The 23,017-nt window shown below is 36.7% G+C and overlaps 1 protein-coding gene across 3 annotated transcripts in view; it reads right to left on the bottom strand.

Moving 5' to 3' along the window:
- Positions 1-23,017, bottom strand: part of TENM1 (teneurin transmembrane protein 1) — an 832,265-nt gene that overhangs the window by 176,889 nt on the left and 632,359 nt on the right. For all 3 annotated transcript variants that reach the window (XM_074391610.1, XM_074391609.1, XM_074391611.1), the window contains exon 18: positions 10,093-10,309. In XM_074391610.1, the coding sequence (XP_074247711.1) occupies positions 10,093-10,309 (217 nt within the window). The remainder of the gene's footprint in view (positions 1-10,092; positions 10,310-23,017) is intronic.

The following is a 23,017-nucleotide window of genomic DNA, read 5'->3' as shown; positions in this document are numbered from 1 at the left end:
ACATTACTCAAGTATTTTTTTTTTTAATCTTTGCAATCAGCCTTATAGGGTTTTGTTAACCTCATTAACCTCTCGTCACTTCTCGGAATCTGCCTTTTGAGTAATGGATGGTCATTAAATATAGGATAGATCCTTCTTGTTGGCTATCTCCTGGGCATATATTGCTCTTCCCTCCACAGAGGAAGAAATGTGGCCTTGTTCTAGCCACAGCTGTGTTCTAGCTCTGGCTTTCTAGTAACCACCATTGTGACTTTTCCTAAGAAACAGAATTAACTCTCAGCTCCATTTGCTCTTTATGTAAAGTTGGAATGATCTTTCTTCGCTGACCTCTCCCTAGTCACCTCACAAAGATGCCATCACAGTAAGATTACCTAGTAAAATGATCACTTTTTAAACTAGGCCTTTTGAATTCTATTGTCATGAACGCTGATAATTATTAGATATATATGTTTTATAAATAACATATTTGTTATACTATGAGTCAGGTACTATGCCAGATACTTCCCTTACCGTATTTCATGTAATGTCCACATAACCCTGAGTAGGTACAGCTATTAGGCCCATTTAAAAAATGAAGAAACAGACTCAGAGAGGTTAAAAATCTTGCTTAAGGTAACACAGCTCATAAGCGGTAGAGGGGTGGAGATCTCTTGACCTGGCCTCCAAAGAGCCTGAGCTGTACTGCAGATCTTTCTTAGTCAAGAAATAAACAATATGGCTACAAATGAAGAGAAAGTGATCACCTACTAAGATGTTGCTATCTACAGAATTAATTATTGCTGCCTGGAGAAATTTACCAACTGCTGAGCACTTTCTATTGCAGGGTGTATAGTGGAGATGAGTTACAGCATGCCATTTGTTCTTTCTTCCCAAACGTGCATTCACGTTGTCCTTTCCAGGGACAGAATGAGATGATAGAACCAGTTAGAGAGTCACTACAAGCAAATAGTATGACTGAGTAGTATGTAATAAGGATTTGAGCCTTTTGACTTTAGATCCTAATGGAGCAGTAAGTAGGATAGATAAAATATTAAAAAATACCTATTCATGCTGAGATAAGTTGTAGGTAGTTACTGGTATTATTGATTACAATTATTAAGCATTTCAGAACATCTGAGTTTCAAAGTATCATAAATAATTAACTGAAACAGCCCTTTGAAGATTTGTGTTCTGATTTTTCATTCTTCTTTGCCCAGGAGCATTTGCAAAGAAGTGAAAGTCTCACATTTTTTCTTTTTGGTACCTTTAGGTGTTGACTGCTGATTTCACGAGACAGTCAGCACTATACATCTGGGAACCTTCTGCACTTTGTAATGTTTTAAATATGTCTTGAACATGTGTTTTCTGAATTTTAGCATTATTAGACAATGTATTCTGAAAATCAGGAGATCCCATCTTCAGTAACAACTTTCACATGAAGATCAAAGTGCTTTATTAGCAAGTAGCTACAACCTTACTTCCCAATTAGGACAACATCATCAGAGGTGATAAGCAAAGGAGATTTCTCAGGAAAAGCAACACGGAAAGACAAACAGAATCACAAGTAACCATGGCCAATCCAAAACACATTGGAATTGTTTTTTCTGAATCTGAGCACGTCATGTGTAGTGCCTTCCTCTAGAAAGGAAGGTGAACAGAAGGTAGATTTGAGGATGTTGGTGCTCTATAAAGAGCTTACCCGAGCCCTTAGTCTATTCAATTTATTCAGCAATTGTTGCATTGTATGTTTATCAACCCCTAGTTGTGTACTTGGTATAATGTTTGTCATGTTCCTAGATTAAAAACACACAAAAGTCTGCCAATAGCAAGTAGACTTAGAGGTCTTTAACAAACAGATTCATGAAAAAGTTAAACACAAGGCATATGGATTCAAATTTGTACCTCAGTGAAATTACAAATGTTTATGTTGTAGACTTTCTGGGGCTACTCGTAGACAGACAAAACTGTACATGTTAATTCTGTGAATGCTTAAATACTGTAATAGCACTATATTTCCTTTCAATTATTTTAAAATATAGGCTTGGCTTATCTTTATTTTAATAATTCCAAATCAGTAAGTGGTTTCTCAATATTTGATTTATTCTAGGGTTAACACTAATTGATGAAGATCTGGTATTTTTTCTTTTCTGTCATGCATATGCAAATAGTCTAAGGCTGTTACTGATTTCACTTTCCAGGTCCTATTCAGTTTGTCTGAGGTATTCAAATTTTCTCAACGTATTCTTGGAGGGCAGGTGCCCCATCCATTTATCAGTAAAACCTAGTGACAACATGCAGTAATTCCTTGAGAAAGGTTTGTTTTACTTTTCCATTGCAGATGATGTCACAGAATTTTTATTCAACTGGCCCCTAAAAGTCAACAGCAGGCTCCAGTTTATGTGAAAATCTGTTGCATAGGGGCCCAGGTAGCAAGAAACATTTATACCAAGATCATTTAGTATACAGATGAATGTTATTCAGGTTACTGCTCTAGTGTCACCTCCTCAGAGAGGTGTCCTTGGGCCACTCTGTCTAAAATGGCCCTTCTCTGTCCCTAACCTTTATCTCACTTGACAGTATTTATACCTTACTGACATTTACCTTTTTCATTGTTTGTCTCCCTCACTAGACTGTACTGGGAATAGATTTTGTACACTATATCCCAGAGCCTAGAACAGTACCTATCAGTGAACGAAGAAATGAACCAAGTAAACATGATAGTGTTCATACATTTAAAGAGTGAAATGATTAATCTTCCCTCAAAATGGATCATCTTGAAAGAAACTGTAGGATCTATTGTTTTAAATGGCTCCAAAGTGTGGTTAATGGGGATTTTTTTTTCATTGTGCTAAATGGGATTTTTTTGATGACTAATTGTTTTTCTTTTCCCTGGCATTTGTTTGGTACACAAATTTTAAATTGTAGAGAAAATTATTTATAGCCCCAAATGTCAAAGGATGAAACTGTTTGCATATAGTTAAGCTGTAAATAAACTTTGTATTTTTCTTGCAAGTCATCAATAGTCTCCTGTGTGTGTCAATTTTAGCAGCTCTTCATGCTCACCTGAGCCAATTAGTCCCATCTCTTGATTATTGCTGAAAACTTCCAGGTCAGTTTCACTTCTATAATTGTTTAATGACTGTCTTATTTGCTAGAATGCTTCTTGTCTTACAGGGATATCTGTCTTCCCCATCAAAACAGCTGAATTTGGACTCCTGAGTTGATGAACTCCAAGCTCCCTTAGAAACCTGATGCTCCATAATCCCTAGACTTACTGCAATTCATAATTATTTGAATTATTTATGTCTTTACTTGATATTTTGACCACTTCTCCACTAGACTGTAAACTCTGTGAATAAGGGGACTGTGTTTCTTTTGTTTATCTCCATCTGCACAGTTCCTGGCATAGAGTGAGTACTCAAGAAATATTGTTGAATGAATGAGTGAATGCAAATCCTTCATCATTCTTGAAAAATGAATTTATTGTAGGGTATTGTAATACGTTAAGAATGGCAGAGGAGTCTTGTATCTCTTGTATCTCTTTCTGAGGATGTAAAGTCCTCAGTTTCTCTGGAAATACTAATATTGTAAAATATTGTAATAAAATACATACTTAAAACAGTAACTAGTATCTGTCAATTACGGCTATTCTTAAGTGTCAGTCTTTATTCAAGATCAGCAGCTTCTGCAGCAAACAACCATCTTCCTGCAGCCTTCCCTCGATCTCAGTCTTGGGTCAATAATTTGTTTTGCCATTCACAAAATCTCAAATGGTATAAATTCCCAGCTCAACTAAGGGCAGAAAGCATGTTTTATTAAACAAGTTATGATGAGTAATTATGGCTATCACCAGGTATCATGACTAATTAATTAGTAACAATAATTGACTATTGAGTAGGGTATAGTAAAGGAGGATGAAGGCTTAGGTAAATAAAGAGTTTGCCAAAAATTCCATGTTCAAGGCATTTGTAGTACCTCACTTTGTTTTATGGTGCTTCTTGTTGGTTTTCTCATGAGACAGAATAATGACGCATACCAAAATGAGCCAGTTAACAGCAGTCTTCCTGCTGACTTCCTGATATTGCTCCTTACATTCCACTTTTTTCTTGGTACTAAATTTTGATTAGCTAACTCATTGAAAACAGAATTATTGATGCATACACAAAGTCATAAATGATGTCAGTTATTGGCAGGCTGTGATAGTGATGTAATATATTGCAAATTTTAAAAAAGAATAATTACTTTGCTATCCTTATATTTTCACTGTATCTTTTATGAATTTTGTTCTTTTGCTATTTAGAGAACTGTAGTCTTAACCTTAGGCTGGTTCTACATTTGAGAACTGGATTATTTAAGGTCCTAATATCATTTGTGTGTTCTAGGTAACCAAAATGAGTTTTTCATTAGCAAATATGAGAAGAGCATATATAGTTCATATGTTTGTCCCTGCCAGAATCTCATTTGAATTATAATCCCCAGTATTTGAGGTGGGGCCTGATTAGAGGTGATTGTATCATAGGGATGGATTTCTTGTGAATGGTTTAGCACCACCTCTTGGTGCTGTCATCAAAATAGTGAATGAGTTCTCATGAGATCTGGCTGTTTAAGAGTTTGTCACCTCCTTCTGTCTTTCTTGCTCCTGCTTTCGCCATGTGACAAGCCTGTTCCCCTATCACATTCTACCATGATTGAAAGCATCCTGAGGCATCACCAGAAGCTGAGCAGATGCCAGCACCATGCCTCCTGTAAAGCCTGCAGAACTGTGAGCCAATTAAACCTCTTTTCTTTATAAATTACCCAGTCTCCAGTGTTTCTTTATGACAATGCAAGAATGACCTAATACAGAGCACTCACACTTCAAAATCACAGCTAAGCTACTAACTCACTCACTTGTTTTTCAGCTTCTTCATGACAGATACTGTGTTAGGATCTGGGGATACAATGGTATCAGACAGAATAAAGGTGGGCAAAAATTATTTGATACTGCTCTCATCAAGAGGTGGGATCTATGTCCTTCCCTTTGAATCTAGGGAAGCTCTGTGACTACTTTGACCAACTGTATATGACACAAGTGATACTGTAACAATATCTGAACCTGGGCCTTAAGAGACTAACATCTTCCATTTCCTGTCTCTTGGAACACCCACTCTTGGAGCCCTAGGCTACCATAAAAGAGCTCTGACAAAGCCAATGCTAGCTACCATGCCAGCAGGAGGCCCAAGTAGCCAAATAGAAAGGCTGTTGGTAGAGAGGATTCCCAGCTGCTGTCCAGCTGTTGCAGCTCCCAGCTATTTGAGTCATCCCAGCTGAGGCTTCCAATATCATGGAGCAGAGATAAGCCATGCTGGCCATGTCCTATCTAAATGTCTGACCCACAGAATCATGAAATAGGATAAAACTAAATTGTTTTAATCCGTTACTTGGAATAATTGGCTACATATCAGTAGATATTCAAAACAAGAAGAGAACAAATCAGACTTGGTCTTTGTCCTTACAGAACTTAAGATTCAGAAACAATGACAATTCAGAGCTAACATTGTATATCCTAGTGTGAAGCAAGAAACTGAAATGCAGCAATTCCATAGAAAGCTAGAAGGAACCTATCATATTGTTTCATTTTTTGTTTGTTAACATTGCTATTATGTGCTTAGTGCTGTCCTAAGCTTGGTCCTAATTCTAGAAATTTTCAACTAAGGGTAGGCATTCCACTACAGTGGGCAGAAGAGGTCACCACAATTACATTCAGTAGGACTGCTGCAAAATTTTATATCTTTAAGCTGTTCTTAAAATTTACTATAAGTTACAGACATAGTAATCAAATTCCTGTGAACATATACATTCTTCTCATAAAATGTGAACTTTTTTCCTACTTTGGTGGGACCCGGATTACGTGATATATATAATTGCTGGGAGGTAAGACATCATAGGTTAAGATCCACTGGCGCAGAGGAGTTTATTGGCCTAAGGTGTGAGGCAGAGTGTATACCATCTTATTCATGACGTATGCAAAGGTACTCCAGTAAACTAAGAGGAGAAATATTGTTCCATTAGTGTGATTTCTAATTCATGTTCAGTCACATTTTTCTCTTTTTAAACCAATATGATAAAAGTTCAAAAATTAAGTGAAATGATAATGTTGGGTATTTAAAAGCTCTCAGGGAAAGAGATCAGAAAGAATAACAAACACTTAAGATCTTTCCTTGGAAAGCTACAGAAACTGTATAGACTGGAAATCACAAACTCAAATGCCAGCAAGGCCAAGCATGACATTGAAAGTGAAGGATGTGAGCCAAGTGGGTGGTGAGTTAGAAAGGCATGCCACGTCCCATCCAGAGGGGCAGCTGGCCCTTAGCATTAGACCACCTATGCCATGCCCATGGGCCTGGGGTTGCCAAGCCATGTAAATTTTCTTGAGAAGGAAGATATTCTGATTTTTATGTTGGATCTCATAATTTCTAAATGTCAGGACAGACAAAATACATCTGCAGGCTGATTTTAAGCAACTTCTGATAAAGACACCTGACGTGGATTGATGTGAGGATCAGCCTCTCATGGTTACAAAACAGATAAATGAGTTTGGCCAGAACTTGCTGTCAGCTGCTGCACTATCCCTGGTAGGATTTTATTTTTTTAAATGCACTTCTCCATTAGTGATGGTGAGTGAAATGTCTGGCTTTGCAAATTACTGCTGTCGTTTAGTTTAATGTACTCCTGTTTTTACATATTTATAAAAACCTTTTACATTATTAATAGTGATTAAATGCTTAGACACTGAAGATCAATAATGCTTCTGTTCACCTATTTACATTATTAAAAAGTAATAAGTCATACAGGGCTCGCAGAATATGTGGTTTACTTTGTAGTCATGTTTGGAGTAGATTGAAGAAAATAAAGAAACTCGAGCTACAGGATAAATTGCACTTAGGAAAAAATGGTGACTCAGTTGAGTTTGCCCAAGATCTTCGCCATGGGCAGGTTGCATGTTCGCATGGTTGTTACACCATCACAGGGCACAGGACATACATATTCCATGGGCTTTCACATGTGCGTGCAGCTAACTCAAAACAAGAAAGTGTAGTCTCCCTTGGATGCACAAGGACAAAGAGTTTTTTAACTTCTGTGTGTCCTTGCAACACTTATTCACTGGTATGACACCATCTTTAGCTCCAAAGGTTTCTGATGGTGGCAACACTCAGCAGCAAATCAGCTATGTGGGTCGCATTTTACTGGTAGGCAAATGAGCCCCTTTGCAATGCTTTCTTCACCTGCCTATCCAACTCTCTCTCAATTACGCAGCAAAAGCTAAAAGGCAAAGTGGTTTGTTCACCTGATTATGGCATATAAGGGTCCTAGATGTGTCTGAGGAGAGCAATCCTACTGTCCTGGATGTATAAGAGCCATAAGTATTTCAGAGTCAGCTAGCCCAGCTTTCCAAGTAGCCAAATGGCCCAGCATAGTGGTTTAGAGACCAGGCTGCCAACAACAGTCCAAATTCTGGGTTCAAATTCTGACTGACACTCATTAATTGTGACTCTGGGCAAGTCACTTGACATCTCCATTCCTATTTCCTCACCTGAAAAATGGAGATAGTAATAGTACCTACTACATAGAGTTTTTGTGAGAATTAAATAACACATGTAAAAATTTAGCACGAGATCTTTGACATAACAAATGCTCAAGGCCAATCTACATATAGCAAAAAATTCATTTCATGAGTCATTCAATTGTGATATACAAAGAAAAAGTTCATTAGCACTGATATGAAGTTTGTAAATGATGTCACTGAAATGTATTAAATTGAACTGGATTTTTAAAAAGTCATTTGGTTTCTAAGTTTCTTGTGTTGACCCAGATATCATTTATCTAGTATAAATTTGGTTCACGTCACCAGGCTTATTTAAGGACACATTGAAATGGGGCAGCTGTGGCGTAATGGAAAGGTTACAAGAGTGGCTACAATGCAAGCTTGCTGCATGTGTGATTTGGGGCAAGTTATTTAATCTCTCTGAACCTCAGTTTCCTTATATATAAAATGTACCTAATGCAAGTATCTACTTCACAGGGATAATGTGATGATAAAATGACATAATGTATGTTTGATTGCTTTGTAAACTAAAAAGTACTATATAGATGTAAGAGACTATAGCTATTATGATTTATATATATATATGATCAGAATTGGACATATTTTGTCCAAAGATATCCCAAATAAAAATACATGTGTTGATTTTTTAAGAGGAAATAGAATTAGATTGTCCTCAGCTACTTTCCTTGTGAAAGGCCTTTGCCTTTTCTGACAGAATGAATATATCTGTAATAGCTGAGACCCCTGGATGAAAGAGACCCATCGCTCTGAATTTCAAATGTGACTTGTAGAGCCAAATGATAACTTGAAGCATTTTAAAAAAGAATGAGGAAAACTCAATCAAACCAGGAGGAGGAGAAGGGCATTAACCACCACAAGTAATAGCTTTGTTCACTCTAAGCGGCTGGCAAGTGCTGCTGAAGCATGAAGCTGAACCGCAGGGGTTTAAGTTTGTCCTCACTTCTCTAAGTTTATTGCTCACATGCTCTGCTCTGGGTCACAATGACTTGTCTCTTGTCTCTCTGAGGTCCTGACTTTCTCCCCTTACTTGAGTTTAGTGAGTCATTTAACACATCCCCATGTCATGGAGGTTATTTCTTTCACTTCATTTTTTTTTTTTTTTTTTTGATTAACTTTTCTCAACGAGCGAAGAAAGCTACAGAGTTGATGTCTTACTTTTACCTTAAATAGGAAAATAGGGGTAATGGTTGCTTTTTGTTCTTTTTGTTCCTCTGGTGTATAACAAATAAGTCTCAACTATCTAAATAATTACTGACTATACCCCATCCGAAAGTCACTGCAGAGTTGTTATTAAAGCTGGAAGAAACACTTCGAAATGGAGATGATTGAATCTCTTGGAAGAAGGAAAACTTTGACTAGATCCTTGGCAGAAAAGCCCTTTCTTGTGATTCACTGGCATTTGGATTTTAGGTTCTGTCAAAAACCTAAATAGTCAGAACTACACAATAACAAAAATAATTTAAAACTTTTAAGTTTCAATAACAGTTCTAGTATACCACTGAAAGGAAGGGAGGTAAGTAAGAGTTTGAAATTTCCATGCACCTCTTTTTCCCCCCTTTTCTACTGTGTATAGGTCAAGATGGAGTTGTAATTTTCTTACATTGTCATTGGTATCAACATAAACTCTTGATCAAGTTATTCTTGGGGAATGATAACTCCTACCAGGCTGCAACTGAGGGAGTGGGATGTAGACAGGAGCTCCTGGACAAATACTTTCCGTGTTTCTTAAAAATTCCTATTTGCAATAGTCCAGGAAGCCAGTGAAATATACACTTGTGGAATAAACACAGGAGAACATTTTCAAACCTGGAAATGTTGACTTTAGTGACTTACTTCTAATGCTAATTAGTAAAATATATCATTGCTGATGATAAAGTAGAGAATAACAATGAGCAAGTTCATGTTACTACACTTCATATAAGTAAGTTGATTTTCAAAAATTTCTTTGCCTTATGGGTTGGGTTTTGGTCTCAGGTCTTAAGTGACAATTCACACATTTGAGCTTTCCTAGAAGACAGATTTTTCACGAGTCTTGCATTTCACACTAGGATGTCAAACTTATTCAACCCTTTCCTATGGAAACATTTTTCATCATGAAATAAGACTTAAAATTTAGGTTTTGGAAATCCAAGATTTTTTCAAGGAATCAATCCAGAAGCTAAACAATAAATTTGCAAATTATAGTTCCCTCCTGTTTTTCTTAAAAGCCACACACACACACACACACACACACACATATATATATATATATATATATACACACACACACACACGCATACATACACAAACACAAACATGCACACACATAATTTTATGATACAGACTCTCTAGAAATGAGTTTTCCCTTAATCAGTAAGGGTTTGGCTTTCCAGAGAAGCCTTAAAAAAGAAATTAATGTGGATTATGTGTAATGGGAAATAATCTGATCTTTAGAAGATATCTTCCTTTCATAGTTAAGGAAAAACATGACCATTGTTCATTAAGAAATAAAATAAATACATACATACCTGCTGTCAAATGACACCTCAGGAGGAATGACATGAGTACTGTCCTTGCCAATGAGGAATTTGATTCGATCATAGAAAAGTCTTGAAGTGTGCTGAGAGAAGAGAGGTTGGCTTTGCTGAATGAGGTCAAGAGGATCTGGTGAGCCCTGGCAGAGAGGACTTACGTAACAGTTGCTTTGTTGACAACAATCAGGATCCACACAGTCGGTTAAACCATCTGGAAATAAAACCCAAAACCAATAGTGATTATTTAGTTTCAAGAGAAATAATATCATTTAAAATATACATAAATGGAGAAAGATCTAAAATATAGCCAATGATAATCAACCGTATTTTGAATTCAGAATTTGTTCAATTCACATTTTTCATGAATTGTCTCTCACTCTGAGTTCATATGGCACCTCAGAGAAATTTAAAGTATTTTGCTCATGATTCTTTCTTTCCTGAATTCTCCAGCATTCGTCAGCTGGATAATATAGTTTATATAGTTATTGTTTAGAGTTTGGGTAAACTATTCTGTTACATATCACTGTTTAAAAGTTTCTTCTTCCTCAGTGAGACCATTCCTTCAGAATAGCAATGATTTCTTGTAAGCCCACCTAGTACCTCCAAGAGCACACAATTAACAAGTACTTGCTACCTGAATTTGTTTTTTTTAAATCCTCCCAATATTGTTGTCTAGTGGTAATGCTGAAAATAGCGGTTGGGATTCTCATGGTGAAAAAAGTTATTTAGAGCAATGATTTTCAAATGTGTTGCCAATTACCTAGTGACCTTATGCAATATGCATATTCTTGAGCTCCACCTATTGAATCAGAATTTTTACAGAGCCCAGGATTATGCACACTTAATCTGGGTGATTCTGAACATACTAAAGTTGCAGAACCAGTTTTTAAAGAAATTTATAGAAGCAACTAGAGTTAACACGCCTAACATCAGTTTTTTGATACAATTACTATTAAACCTGAGATATGTAAATGTGACGACTTTCTCTGTTTCATTTTCTGAGCCTCTACCATTTGCTGTAGACTGCTGAATGCACTGTAGTACCACAAAAAATGTCACACAAAGGCTTTGCTCTTTGCTAGAGAAATGATGTGGGGGACAGGGATTCTGAGAGGCAGGGAGACCACTGACAATCTAACAGGTGCAAAATACTGTTAGCTGCTTGGAGAGGTGAAGAGATAAAAATACCCTTTTTCTGTTTTCAGGAGCTCTGGGCTTAATAGGAGAAACAGATATATAAACAGTGAACTCTTATACTAGAAAAATGTAAGAAGTGCTTTAAGAGAGTTAGATGCAAAGAGAGGGGGTTGGAGTGATTAACTGAGCATATGGACACTTCATTCCATGCACCATAAGTGAAAAAATTAAAGTCCTTCCAAGGTCCTTAAAGAAGGCAAGTGGCTCTAATTCAGTTGTTTAACAAGGGTAAATGTAAAAACACTTATCTTCTTGGCTTGCCTTGGAATAGGAAGGTTCGGATGGATCACTGTCTCCTTAAGGCTGCTGCTGCAGCAAGTAACTGGCACTGGTTTCCTACAGCTCTTTTGCTTGCTCTCTCTCCCCTACTTGTCTGCTCCTGTGGAGTTAGAGGGGGGTGTACCACAGCTGGGGGCAATGAAAGCGAGGAACACCAAGAGAGTAGATGTTTGGAACAGCAGCCCGAGGGCACCCAGGAAATATTTTTCCCCACATGCGGTCCTTTCAAATTCCCTGTACTATAGACACTACTTTGATTTAAAATGCAGTTTGCTTTTTTCTTGCCTTCCCTGTTTGTTCAATGTATTTTTGCCCCTGATTCCTATTTCTCTGTATACATATTTCTTTTTCACTGATGACTTTTTAGTGTGAATTTGTTTCAATGAGAAGTTTCTTTCTGCTTCCCATTTTCCCATCATTCAGCAAATTATATTAACAGATTTTCTAGGGATTTTAGATGCCACTACCACCTCTCCCTTCAATATGTTGTTCTCAGCCTCTTATCAGCACATTATCTCTTTACTCTGCTAATTAAACATCTGGATGCACTGAAAAGCTGGCAAAAAAATTTCAGGCTGATTAAAAGAGCTCTCTGATGTCTGGAGTTGGTGCATAATGCACTAAACAATGAAAAACTGCTTTTCAAATGGGCAGTCACTTTTACCTTTGTATTGAATAGGGAATTTGTTATTATTGAGATAATATATGTGGAAGTATCTAGTGTCATGTCTGGCAAATATTAACAAATGCACTAGTAATAATCATACGTAGTCACGGGTTTCAACTTGTCAACCACAAAATTCCAACTTATTTTTGAAAAGAAATGGATTTTAAATAAATACTCATGCCAAGTGATCTTAAAAAATGGATTAGAAAACTAAACATAGAATCAATTCATAATTGGGACTCACATTCTCATCTAGTAATGTTCTCTACATTCCAAACTAATGTTTCATATTTAATAATTGCCTATTATGCAGGGCTGACCCTTTACGACCTCTGTTTTCTGAGACAACAGCAAGGTTCCTGTTGAGTTTAGAAAGACCTCAAGCAAGCAGACCAATAATGGCATGCAAACCCCATATTATAATTTGTAGGTTAAGTCCAGTACATGGACAAAGATGAACTTACCAATTATCACATTGGATAACACCCCATACAGTAAGTCTAGACTATTGCAAAGAAGTGCAAATAACAATCACACTGAATGTGTGCTTTCTTTTTTGGCTATTAACAAGTTTTTTTTTTTAATTGCTCTGAATCGGAAGCTGTGGCACCCTACTGACAGCCAAGCTCAGAGTGTCAGATACGGGCGTATCAAATATTGACTGATTTTTACTTTTAGGGCCTGTTCTCTTTAAAGGAATAAAAATACTAGGTAGCTTAAAAAGAGGGAGGTTACATTGTCTTGAAGGACTACCCATGGCATTCATTGATCCTCGCTTTGTCAACCAGTTGGGACTTTGCCAGTTGGCTCAATATGTACCTAGTGCCTAGCAAATATTAACTACTCTATATGTGTTTTCAAATCCTTTTGTATAACCTACCATCAAGTAACTGCCCATTATTATCAAGGTGATATGATCACATAGCAAAGGGCATACAATTATGTGTCATCACGAACACACTTTTGCCTACTAATTGTATGCCCTTGGCTGAAAGGGGAAATGGACGATGGAATATGAGTAACACAGGGGAAACTCACACATTTCTAATCCTGAAATTGAATTTATAAAATATATCCTTTAGAGACAGCCCTTGTATTATCATCTTGATAATAATGGGTAGTTACTTGATGGTAGGTTACACAAAAGGATTTCAAAACACATATAGATTAGTTAATATTTGCCAGGCACTAGGTATATCCACATATATTATCTCAACTAATCCCTTCAACAAGTCTGTTAGGTTGATATTCTTATTCCTATTTTACAAATAAAGAAGGGGAGGCTAAATTTGGTTGCAGTGGGAAGTAACTTGGGAGTCATATTAACACCTGGTATTATGAATGCAAATCACACATACAACATCATCATCTAAACAGTAAGTAGTACTAGTACTGATCTAGGCTGTAGGACTCCCAAGTGCATGACTATATGTAGGTATTTAGAGCACACGAAGTGGTAAAGGTAAAACAAAACAAAACAAACAAAACTAGACTACTTTGGCTCCATTTTTTTTTTTTTTTGAGATGGAGTTTTGTTCTTGTTACCAAGGCTGGAGTGCAGTGGGGCAATCTCAGCTCGTTGCCACCTCTGCCTCCTGGGTTCAAGCGATTCTCCTGCCTCAGCCTCCCAAGTAGCTGGGATTATAGGCATCTGCCACCACGCCTGGCTAATTTTTTGTATTTTCAATAGAGATGGGGTTTCACCATGTTGGCCAGGCTGGTCTCGAACTCCTGGCCTCAAGTGATCCATCTGCCTTGGCCTCCCAAAGTGCTGGGATTACAGGTGTGAGCCATCAGGCTGGCCCTACTTTGGCTCTAATCTTGATGTTGCCACTCAAAATGTGTATGATCCTAGACAAGTCAGTTCCTTATTTGTAAGATGCAGATAACAATAATACTTACTCTATAGAGTTGTTGTAAGTATCACATGCTATAATGAAGATGAGATTGGGTGCATTCAGGGTGGTATAGCCATAGACTGGAGAACATTAGGCTAAGTGAAATAAGTCAGTCATAGAAGAAAAAATACTCCATGATTGCTTTTATATGAAGCATCAAAAATAGTCAAACATATAGAAGTAGACAATAGAATGGTGGTTACTAGGGGATTGGTTGTGGGGGATGTGTGGAGTTGTTTAATGGGTTATAATTAAAGTCACAGTTATAAGATGAGCACATTCTTGTACAACATAGTACTTGTAGTTAATAATGAGGTATTGCATATTTAACAATTTGTTAAGAGGGTAGAGCTCATGTTAAGTGTTCTTAACACACACACACACACACACACACACACACACACACACACTCCACCCCTAAACAAAGGGACAAGAAGAAAACCATTGGATGTAATGGATATGTTTATTATGTTGATTGTGGTGATGGTAACATGAGTTTATACATACATATGTGTAAAATGACCAAATTATTTACATTTTTTATGTTCAGGTTTTGTACACCATTTATACCTCAATAAAGTTGGAAAGGTAATCATAAAAAGCTGAGTAGCTAGTACATAGCTAGCACTTGATAAATGTTAGCTGCTGTTATTATACCAAATTCTAAAACATACAGACTGCAAATAATCTAAGCATAGAGTCTTAGGGGTAGATGTCAGTGGTTTGCAATGGCAGCTGAAAGTGTTCAACCTCACTTCTGCTGAAGTTGCCTTTTCACTGGCCAGAGACCAATTGACTTCTGTGTAGCACGATCCAGTTTTTGGAATGTGTTCATTTTACGAACTATGCTTGGTTAGGTTGTCAGGTATGTAGGATCCTATGTGACTCTGAGTAGACAAACACTAATACTACAGAAACTTTTCATTCATTGAATTTGATTGATTCAGAATTTGTCACCATTTGGACAGCGGCTGGATTTAAGCCTAACCTTCTTTTCAGCATCTATTAGAAGAGAGGGTCTGATGAGCAAACTAATAGTGAAAATGCAGTGGAAGGGCTGATCATTTCAGTAACTCAGTAAAGCAAAATCTTAGGCATTTTAGAAAGCCATAAGCAATGGACTAACTATAAATCATTCACAACTGTTTACTAAAGCAGGCCTCCTACTAGGCACTCCTGTTAGCTTAGTTGTCGCTCTTATATGTATTAAAGGTAATAGAACTGTATTTCCTCTGGAAATAGTCTATAATTCATTTTCTTCATTTATTCAGGCTAATTTTCACCCCTGGATTTTACTGTATTAGAAAAAAGAAAGTGAGAGAGACTCAAGTGCACTCAGAATTTGGTCTGCCTAAATCATTATTGTTGCTATAACCACATACCATTAAACTTTTCTGGGTTGGAAAAATACATTGTTTGTATGCCACTAATGTTCATGTCCTCCTGGTGCCTACCTGCATCAATGGCTTTTCATTTCACTTAGAATAAAAGCCTAAGTCTCGACAATGACTTACTGCCTTATAGTCTGATTCTTTGCCAGCTCCCTCTTGCCTCTCAGATCTTACTCTTATTATTCTGCCAATATACTTCCCACTCCTCTGGGTGTTCCTGAATTTCACAAGCAATGTCTTGTATCAGGACCTTTGTACACACTATTCCTATGCCTGGAATGTTCTCCCTGGTATCAACATGGCTTAACCTTCACCTTCTTTGGGTCTTTATTCAAATGTCATCTTCTTAGTGAGATTTTCTCTGAGTACCTTATTTAAAATTTCACCCGTTTTACACTCCCTATCCTTCCTTTTCCTGCCTTATTTTAATTTTAATTTTTTTGATTTTAAATTTTTGTGGGTACATAGTAGGTGTATAGATTAATGGGGCACTTGAGATATTTTGGTACAAGCATGCAATGTATAATAATCACATCATGAAAGATGGGATATCCATCCCCTTAAGCACTTACAATTGGTGTTACAAACAATCCAATTACACTCTTTTAGTTATTTTTAAATGCACAATTAAGTTATTGACTGTAGTCACCCTGTTGTGCTATCAAATAGTAGGTCTTGGCTGGGCGTGATGGCTTACGCCTATAATACCAGCACTTTAGGATCAGGAGATCGAGACCAGCCTAGCCAACATGATAAAACCCTGTCTCTACTAAAAATACAAAAATTAACTAGGCATGATGGCAGGCACCTGTAATCCCAGCTACTCAGGAGGCTGAGGCAGGAGAATCACTTAAACCCAGAAGGTGGAGGTTGCAGTGAGCCGAGATCGTGCCATTGCACTCCAGCCTGGGCAACAAGAGCGAAACTCCATTTCAAACAACAACAACAACAACAACAACAAACGGTAGGTCTTATTCATTCTTTCCAATTTTTGCAACCATTAGCTATCCCCAACTCCCCTTTAAACCCCATTACCCTTCCCAGTCCCTGGTAACCATCTTGTCTTAAAAAAAAATTCTCCATCACATTTACCGCCTCCTATTATAATATGTATTTTTAAAATTTGGTTTAATTTCTGCCTCTTGTAACTAGAATATAAGCTTTATGGAAGCATGAATTTTATCTTTTTTATGAATTGCTATTTCCTCAATGACTAGAATAGTACCTGGCTTAAAACATTCAAGGCTGGGCACGGTGGCTTATGCCTGTAATCCCAGCACTTCTGGAGGCTGAAGTGGGCGGATCGCTTGATGCTGGGAGTTTGAGACCAGCCTGGCCAACATGGTGAAAACCCATTTCTACTAAAAATACAAAAATTAGCCAGGCATGGTGGCATGCACCTGTAGTTCCAGCTACTTGGGAGGCTGAGGCAGGAGAATTGCTTGAACCCAGGAGGTGGAGGTTGCAGGGAGCCAAGATTGCATCACTGCACTTCAGTCTGGGTGATGGCGTGAGACTCTATCCCCCGACTCCCGCAAAATGAACACTCATTAAATATTTGAACAATGAATAAATGGATGCCCTAAACATCATATTTCTATGACATTTAAAAATTTGCCTAGAGATTAATAAATATCCAACTAATGTATCAAATTATATTATTAATAGATTCTTCATTGAGGGCACACTTTTATTATCCACTTTAAATGACTATATTTCAAATATTTTCTCATTCATTTTCATCACTGCAAAGTAGGCAGATGTCAAGTATTAGTAGCCTTAGTTGATAGATAATTTAACAGGCCCAGTCATACAGTGGTGAACAGTTATAGAGATGAGATTTTCTAATTTGCAGTTGCATCTGGAGGCACTTGGGCACTTTAGGGTCTTATAACTAAGTGATGATTCCTTAATAAATGGATTGCTTTGAAATTAAAGGAGTATGGTGAGAAAAGAATAATTGGAAGTATGCTTTCTGATGCCAGGTCTTTTGTCTCCAACCAAATCTCAAAAGTAAATGTGGAGATATCTGACTCTTAAATGGAGTAAATGTTATAAATTCCTTGTTCTTTCTTTTCATTTTCCTATTTATTAAACACTGAAGCATGCCAGTACCATTCCAAACATGAGGCTCATTGATCCATGAGCTTATATGTGTTCATAATTCACCCATAGTGCTGTCTTCTAGATCTAGGAGCACTACATCATAAAAGAGGCTTGCAAACAGCTATTGCCCTTAATGAATGGTGACTTGTTATGAAGAATGATTCCTGGAAGGTTATTCTCTTTTAGGCAATTAACTTATTGATTTTACCAATGAATATGAATACAGACCACTGGAAGAGTTTATACCAGAGAAGCTTGGAGAAACGTGATAAATAAAGATCGGAGAAAAAAGGCTGTTTGGATTAAACATGCTTACTTTACATTTTTTGAGCCTCCTTGAAAATATTTCCACAATATCAGAGAACACATCCCTTCACTCCATAAGAGTGAATGAAATGGAATCTTTGTATGGTAACTAAAGATCTTGTAAAACTCACAATGTTCTGTATGATCTGGCCCCTGCCTACTTTTCCATACTAATGTCTTCCTGACTCATGTTCCAGCCACAAAGACTTGCCTTTTACTTTAGAGCCTAGTAGTACATTTCCACCTCAAGCAGGGATCTCCAAAAAAGCTCGTGGGAAATGTATATCATGAGAAAACTATGCAAGGAGTTCAGTTTTTTTTTGCATTAAAATAAAGTAATATTAACTTATTGTAACACATCTGAACAGGATCTAGTTTGAGGCACTAAGAAGTGTAAGACATCAGTTTGAAAAGAGTCCCTGTCAGAGCAACATGAATTTTGCTAAAATTGAAGCAAGAAGAAACATCAAATTTATGTTGTAACTTGGGTGGAAGAATGATGACGTCACTGATGCTTTATGAAAAGTTTATGGGGACAATGCCCCAAAGAAATCAGCAGTTTACAAATGGATAACTCATTGTAAGAAGGGACAAGACAATGTTGAAGATGAAGCCTGCAGCAGCAGATCATCCACATCGATTTGTGAGAAAAGATTAGTCTTGTTTGTGCTCTAATTGAAGAGGACCAGTGATTAGCAGCAGGAGCAGTTCCAACACCACAGACATCTCAATTGGTTCAGCTTACACAATTCCCTGCAAAATTAAAGTCTAGCAAATTTTCCACTTGATGGGTACAAAAACTGTTACTCCCAGATCAGCAACAGACAAAAGCAGAGCTTTCAATGGAAATTTTAAATAAATGGGATAAAGATCCCAAAGCATTTTGTCGAAGAACTGTAACAGGAGATGTAACATGGCTTTACTAGTATGACTCTGAAGACAAAACACAATCAAAGCCATGGCTACGAAGAGGTGGAAGAGGTCCAGTCAAAGCAAAAGTGGACTGGTCAAGAGCAAAGGTCATGGCAACAGTTGTTGGAATGCCCAAAGCATTTTGTTTGTTGACTTTTTAGAAGGCCAAAGAATGATAACATCTGCTTATCATGAGAGTGTTTTGAGAAAGTTAGCCATGGGTTTAGCAGAAAAACACCTGGGAAAGTTTCACCAGAGAGTCCTAATCCATCATGAAAATGCTCCTGCTCATTCTTCTCATTAAGCAAGGGCAATTTTGAAAGAGTTTCAATGGGAAATCATTAGGCATTTACCTTACAGTCCTGATTTGGCTCCTTCTAATGTCCTAATCTTAAAAAATCTTTGAAGGGCACTCATTTTTCTTTAGTTAACAATGTAAAGAAGACTACTTAAGTTCCCAGGACCCTCAGTTACATCAGGATGGACTCATCCCTTACAAATTGTCTTGAACTTGATGTAGAAATAAAGTTTATATTTTTATTGAGAAATAAAGTTTATATTTTTTAATTTTTATATTTCAAGCCCCCTTTTCCATGAACTTTTTGAAGTCCCCTCCTATTTGTGTGGGTTATTGTTTAATATCTCTCTGCCTTGCTAGACCATAAGCTCCATGAAGGCAGAAACTTGTATTATCATTTTCTCCCGAGTGCCAAGCACAATAGTTGGCAAGAAGTAGTAATGAATTAATGAAAAATCAGGTACTTAATATGACATATTTGGCTGAAAGGTAAACATTTGAGTGAAACCTTTGCATCATCACTATCCAATAGAACTTTTCCTAAAGATGGGAATGCTCTAGTACTGTGCCATCTAGTACAGTAGCTACTAGTCTCATGTGGCTATTGAGCACTTGAGATGTGATTACTGCAATTGAGAACCTAAATTTTTGTTCTGTTATTTAAGTTAAATTTAAATACTTACATGTTGCCAGTGGCTACCATACCAGATGGTGTAGATTTTGATGTCTGAAAATATTTAGATATTGGATGGTCTATAAATTTAGCTAAACATAGTAAAAAAGTTTTAAATTTGTAGTAAGCCAAATTTATTGTTTATTTTCCTATTATGGTTTCCTTTCTTTTTATGTTTACAAAGTGCTTTCTTATTGTAAGATCTATCACCTATATATTTTTTCAAATTCTGTTGGTTTTCTTTTACTTTTAACTCATTAATCCAGTTGAAGTCTTTTTATTTATCTTATTCTTTAGATATATGTTATGAATAAAAAAAATCCAAGGCATTTTTCTTAAGAGTTGTCTCAATTCCATTTATTTAATAATGCTTATTTTCCCCATTGATTTTTGATGCCAGTTTTATAATATACTAAATTTTGTACTTGGATGTGTTCTAGAGCTTTTATTCATTGCATTAATCTGTCTATTCTCACATTAGTACCACTTTGCTTCAATTATCACAACTTTCAAATATGCTTTAATGTCTGATAGTTCTATCTTCCTTTCACTATTGTTTTTTTTTTTTTAGCTATTCTGACTCAGTTAATATAACGTTCAGACTTTTTTTCTGATGTTAATTCATACATTCATGTAATGTATGGTGATCATATGTACAAAACCCCAAATCAGGACACATAATTCACAAATAAAAATGTGGTAGTCATAATAAGTCTTTTTCGTCCAAGTATAGGGTTGTGCATGTAAGTAGGTGTTGTTGACTAAAGAGATGAATGAAGTCAAGACATTTTATAGGTTTGTGACTTCTATAGTAATTAGTTCTTATACAAAATATATAAGATAGCTTTCCTTTTTTGAACTTAAGAAAAAACATCCAAAGTTTATTTTTTTTTTTTCTGTTCTGTTTTCACTGTTCAAGGGGCCTTTAGTAGTTTCTGGACCAGCTGTGTCACCCACATACTGAATGCAGCCCAATTAGTTACTGAGAGTCACAATGCATTGAATCAGAGTGTAACTACAGTCAAAGCTGCAGGAAGTAGCAGCAATACTAATGAGTATTCAAAGCTGATTAGATGCAAAAAATTCCACCATTCTTTAAGTATCAGTTATAATATGGAGTAATCAGGTAGCAGCTACTTGAAGCAAATGCTTGAAAGTGATTTTTTTGATTGGGAAGATTTCTTAAGTATTACATTTTTAAAATTAGGACCACTTTTTCCCAAAAAGATTCAACTGGTACTTTCTAATGTAATTAAAGCACACACATATACAAACATGCATAGACAGGTATATTAATATTAAGCAAATATTAATCATTCATCATATTGAACTAAATGAAACCAGCCATTATAGAAAGGTGGAAAGCTGAGACTACCAAATGAAGGGCATTTAATGTATTCTTAGGGGTAATATTTAAACAGTATAAAAATGGAATTATTGGTCTAAAATCTTAGTCATGGGGCTTTTAGAATTTATTCAATCTATCTTTCCGTCTCAAAGTAGAACTGAATCTATATTTATCATCAATATCATCTTAATCCTACTATAGGGAAAAATGGTAATTGGAAATCTCAAGGAGCCTTCCCCCCTGCTCCCTAAAGAGACAATCATAAAAATATACTGAGCTCATATCAAGGTCTTTGATTTTTAATTTGCATATAGATACATAGTTTTAAGGAATGTTCACAGGTCAATACACATTCCGTGAAATCTTCTGTGCCTTCTGTATCTACATAGACCACAGGCATTGAGAATTGATAATTCATTAATATCTAATTGATCCATTCTTTAAACATTTTGGCTGCCTTGAGATGACCTTCAGGCCATAAAAAATGGTGATAATTAAATATTCAATTATTTTTATTACTTTACTAAGGCAGGAAACATTGGCTCAACCTTAACTGAGCCAGAAATGATAATTGCATAGATTGTTAATCTGTTTTCTAAGCATAACATTTTAATCAATATGTAACTGAGAAATTCCTATTATTTTACCAAATCCTTTTTAGAATGAAGCAGACCACCTATGTTTACCTCTAGGATGTATCATTTGCATACTATGTGATCTTTAACAACCTACTTGACTTCTCTGTGTCTCAGTTTCCTAATTTGTAAAATAATGTCAATAGTAGTTCCTGGCCAGGCGTAGTGGCTCACACCTGTAATCCCAGCACTTTCAGAGGTTGAGGCGGGTAGATGGCTTGAGCCCAGGAGTTTGAGATGAGCCTGGGTAACATGGTGAAGCCCCATTTCTACTAAAAATACAGAAATTAGCCAGGCGTGGTGGTGTGTGCCTGCAGTCCCAGCTACTTAGGAGGCTGAGGTGGAAGGATTACCTGAGCTCCAGAGGCAGAGGTTGCAGTGAGCTGAGATTGTGTCACTGCTCTCCAGAATAGGGGAAAGAACAAGACCCTGTCTGAAACACAAAAAGTTCCTACATAATGGGGATAAAATGGAATAATTCATAAGGGACTCAAATGAAATAATTCACATAAGGGGCTCAGCACAGTGCCTGGTACATAGCAAATCCTGAATACAAGTGAGATACTATTATTTTGAATATATTGAGACTATAACTATGGGCGATGGGTCATGCTTAACATGCAACAAGAAAACCATATACAGAATATAAATAGGTGCTTGACTGTATGGTGCATATTATCAACACCATGTGAGGAGGTGGATATCGGAAGTTTCATAGGAGATATGGTTTAAGTTGAGACTTAAATTATGGACAGAGAATAATAGGTAGAGGAGACATGAGGAAATACCAGGTAAGAGGAATATGATGAAAAAGACAAAAAGGAAAGTGAAGATGAGTCTTAGAGGGCCATAAAAATAAACTAGTTTATCAGTGCATCATTAAATTGAAAACTTCACTACAGTTTCCAAAACAAGGTTCTCAAATTATCTGGGTAGTAAACAGTCTCTTCTAAGTTTATGTGTGTGTGTGTGTGTGTGTGTGTGTGTGTGTGTGTGTGTGTGGTGTGTGTGTGTGTGTGGTGTAGTTTACTATCTTTCAAGGGGCTCACTTGAATTATCTCATTTAATACTTATTACAACCCTATTAGACAGTTAATATCATTAACCCCATTTTAGAAATAAAGACATTGAAGCATAGAGATACCATAAAACTTGCCCCAGATAATATAGCCAGTATAAGAGCCAGAGCTAGTACCTGAATCCACACAG

The sequence above is a fragment of the Saimiri boliviensis genome, chromosome X (genome assembly GCF_048565385.1).
Source record: "Saimiri boliviensis isolate mSaiBol1 chromosome X, mSaiBol1.pri, whole genome shotgun sequence".
NCBI classification, from domain to species: domain Eukaryota; kingdom Metazoa; phylum Chordata; class Mammalia; order Primates; family Cebidae; genus Saimiri; species Saimiri boliviensis.
Note: the sequence above shows the minus strand (reverse complement) of the source record. Positions and strands in the feature narration are given on the sequence as shown.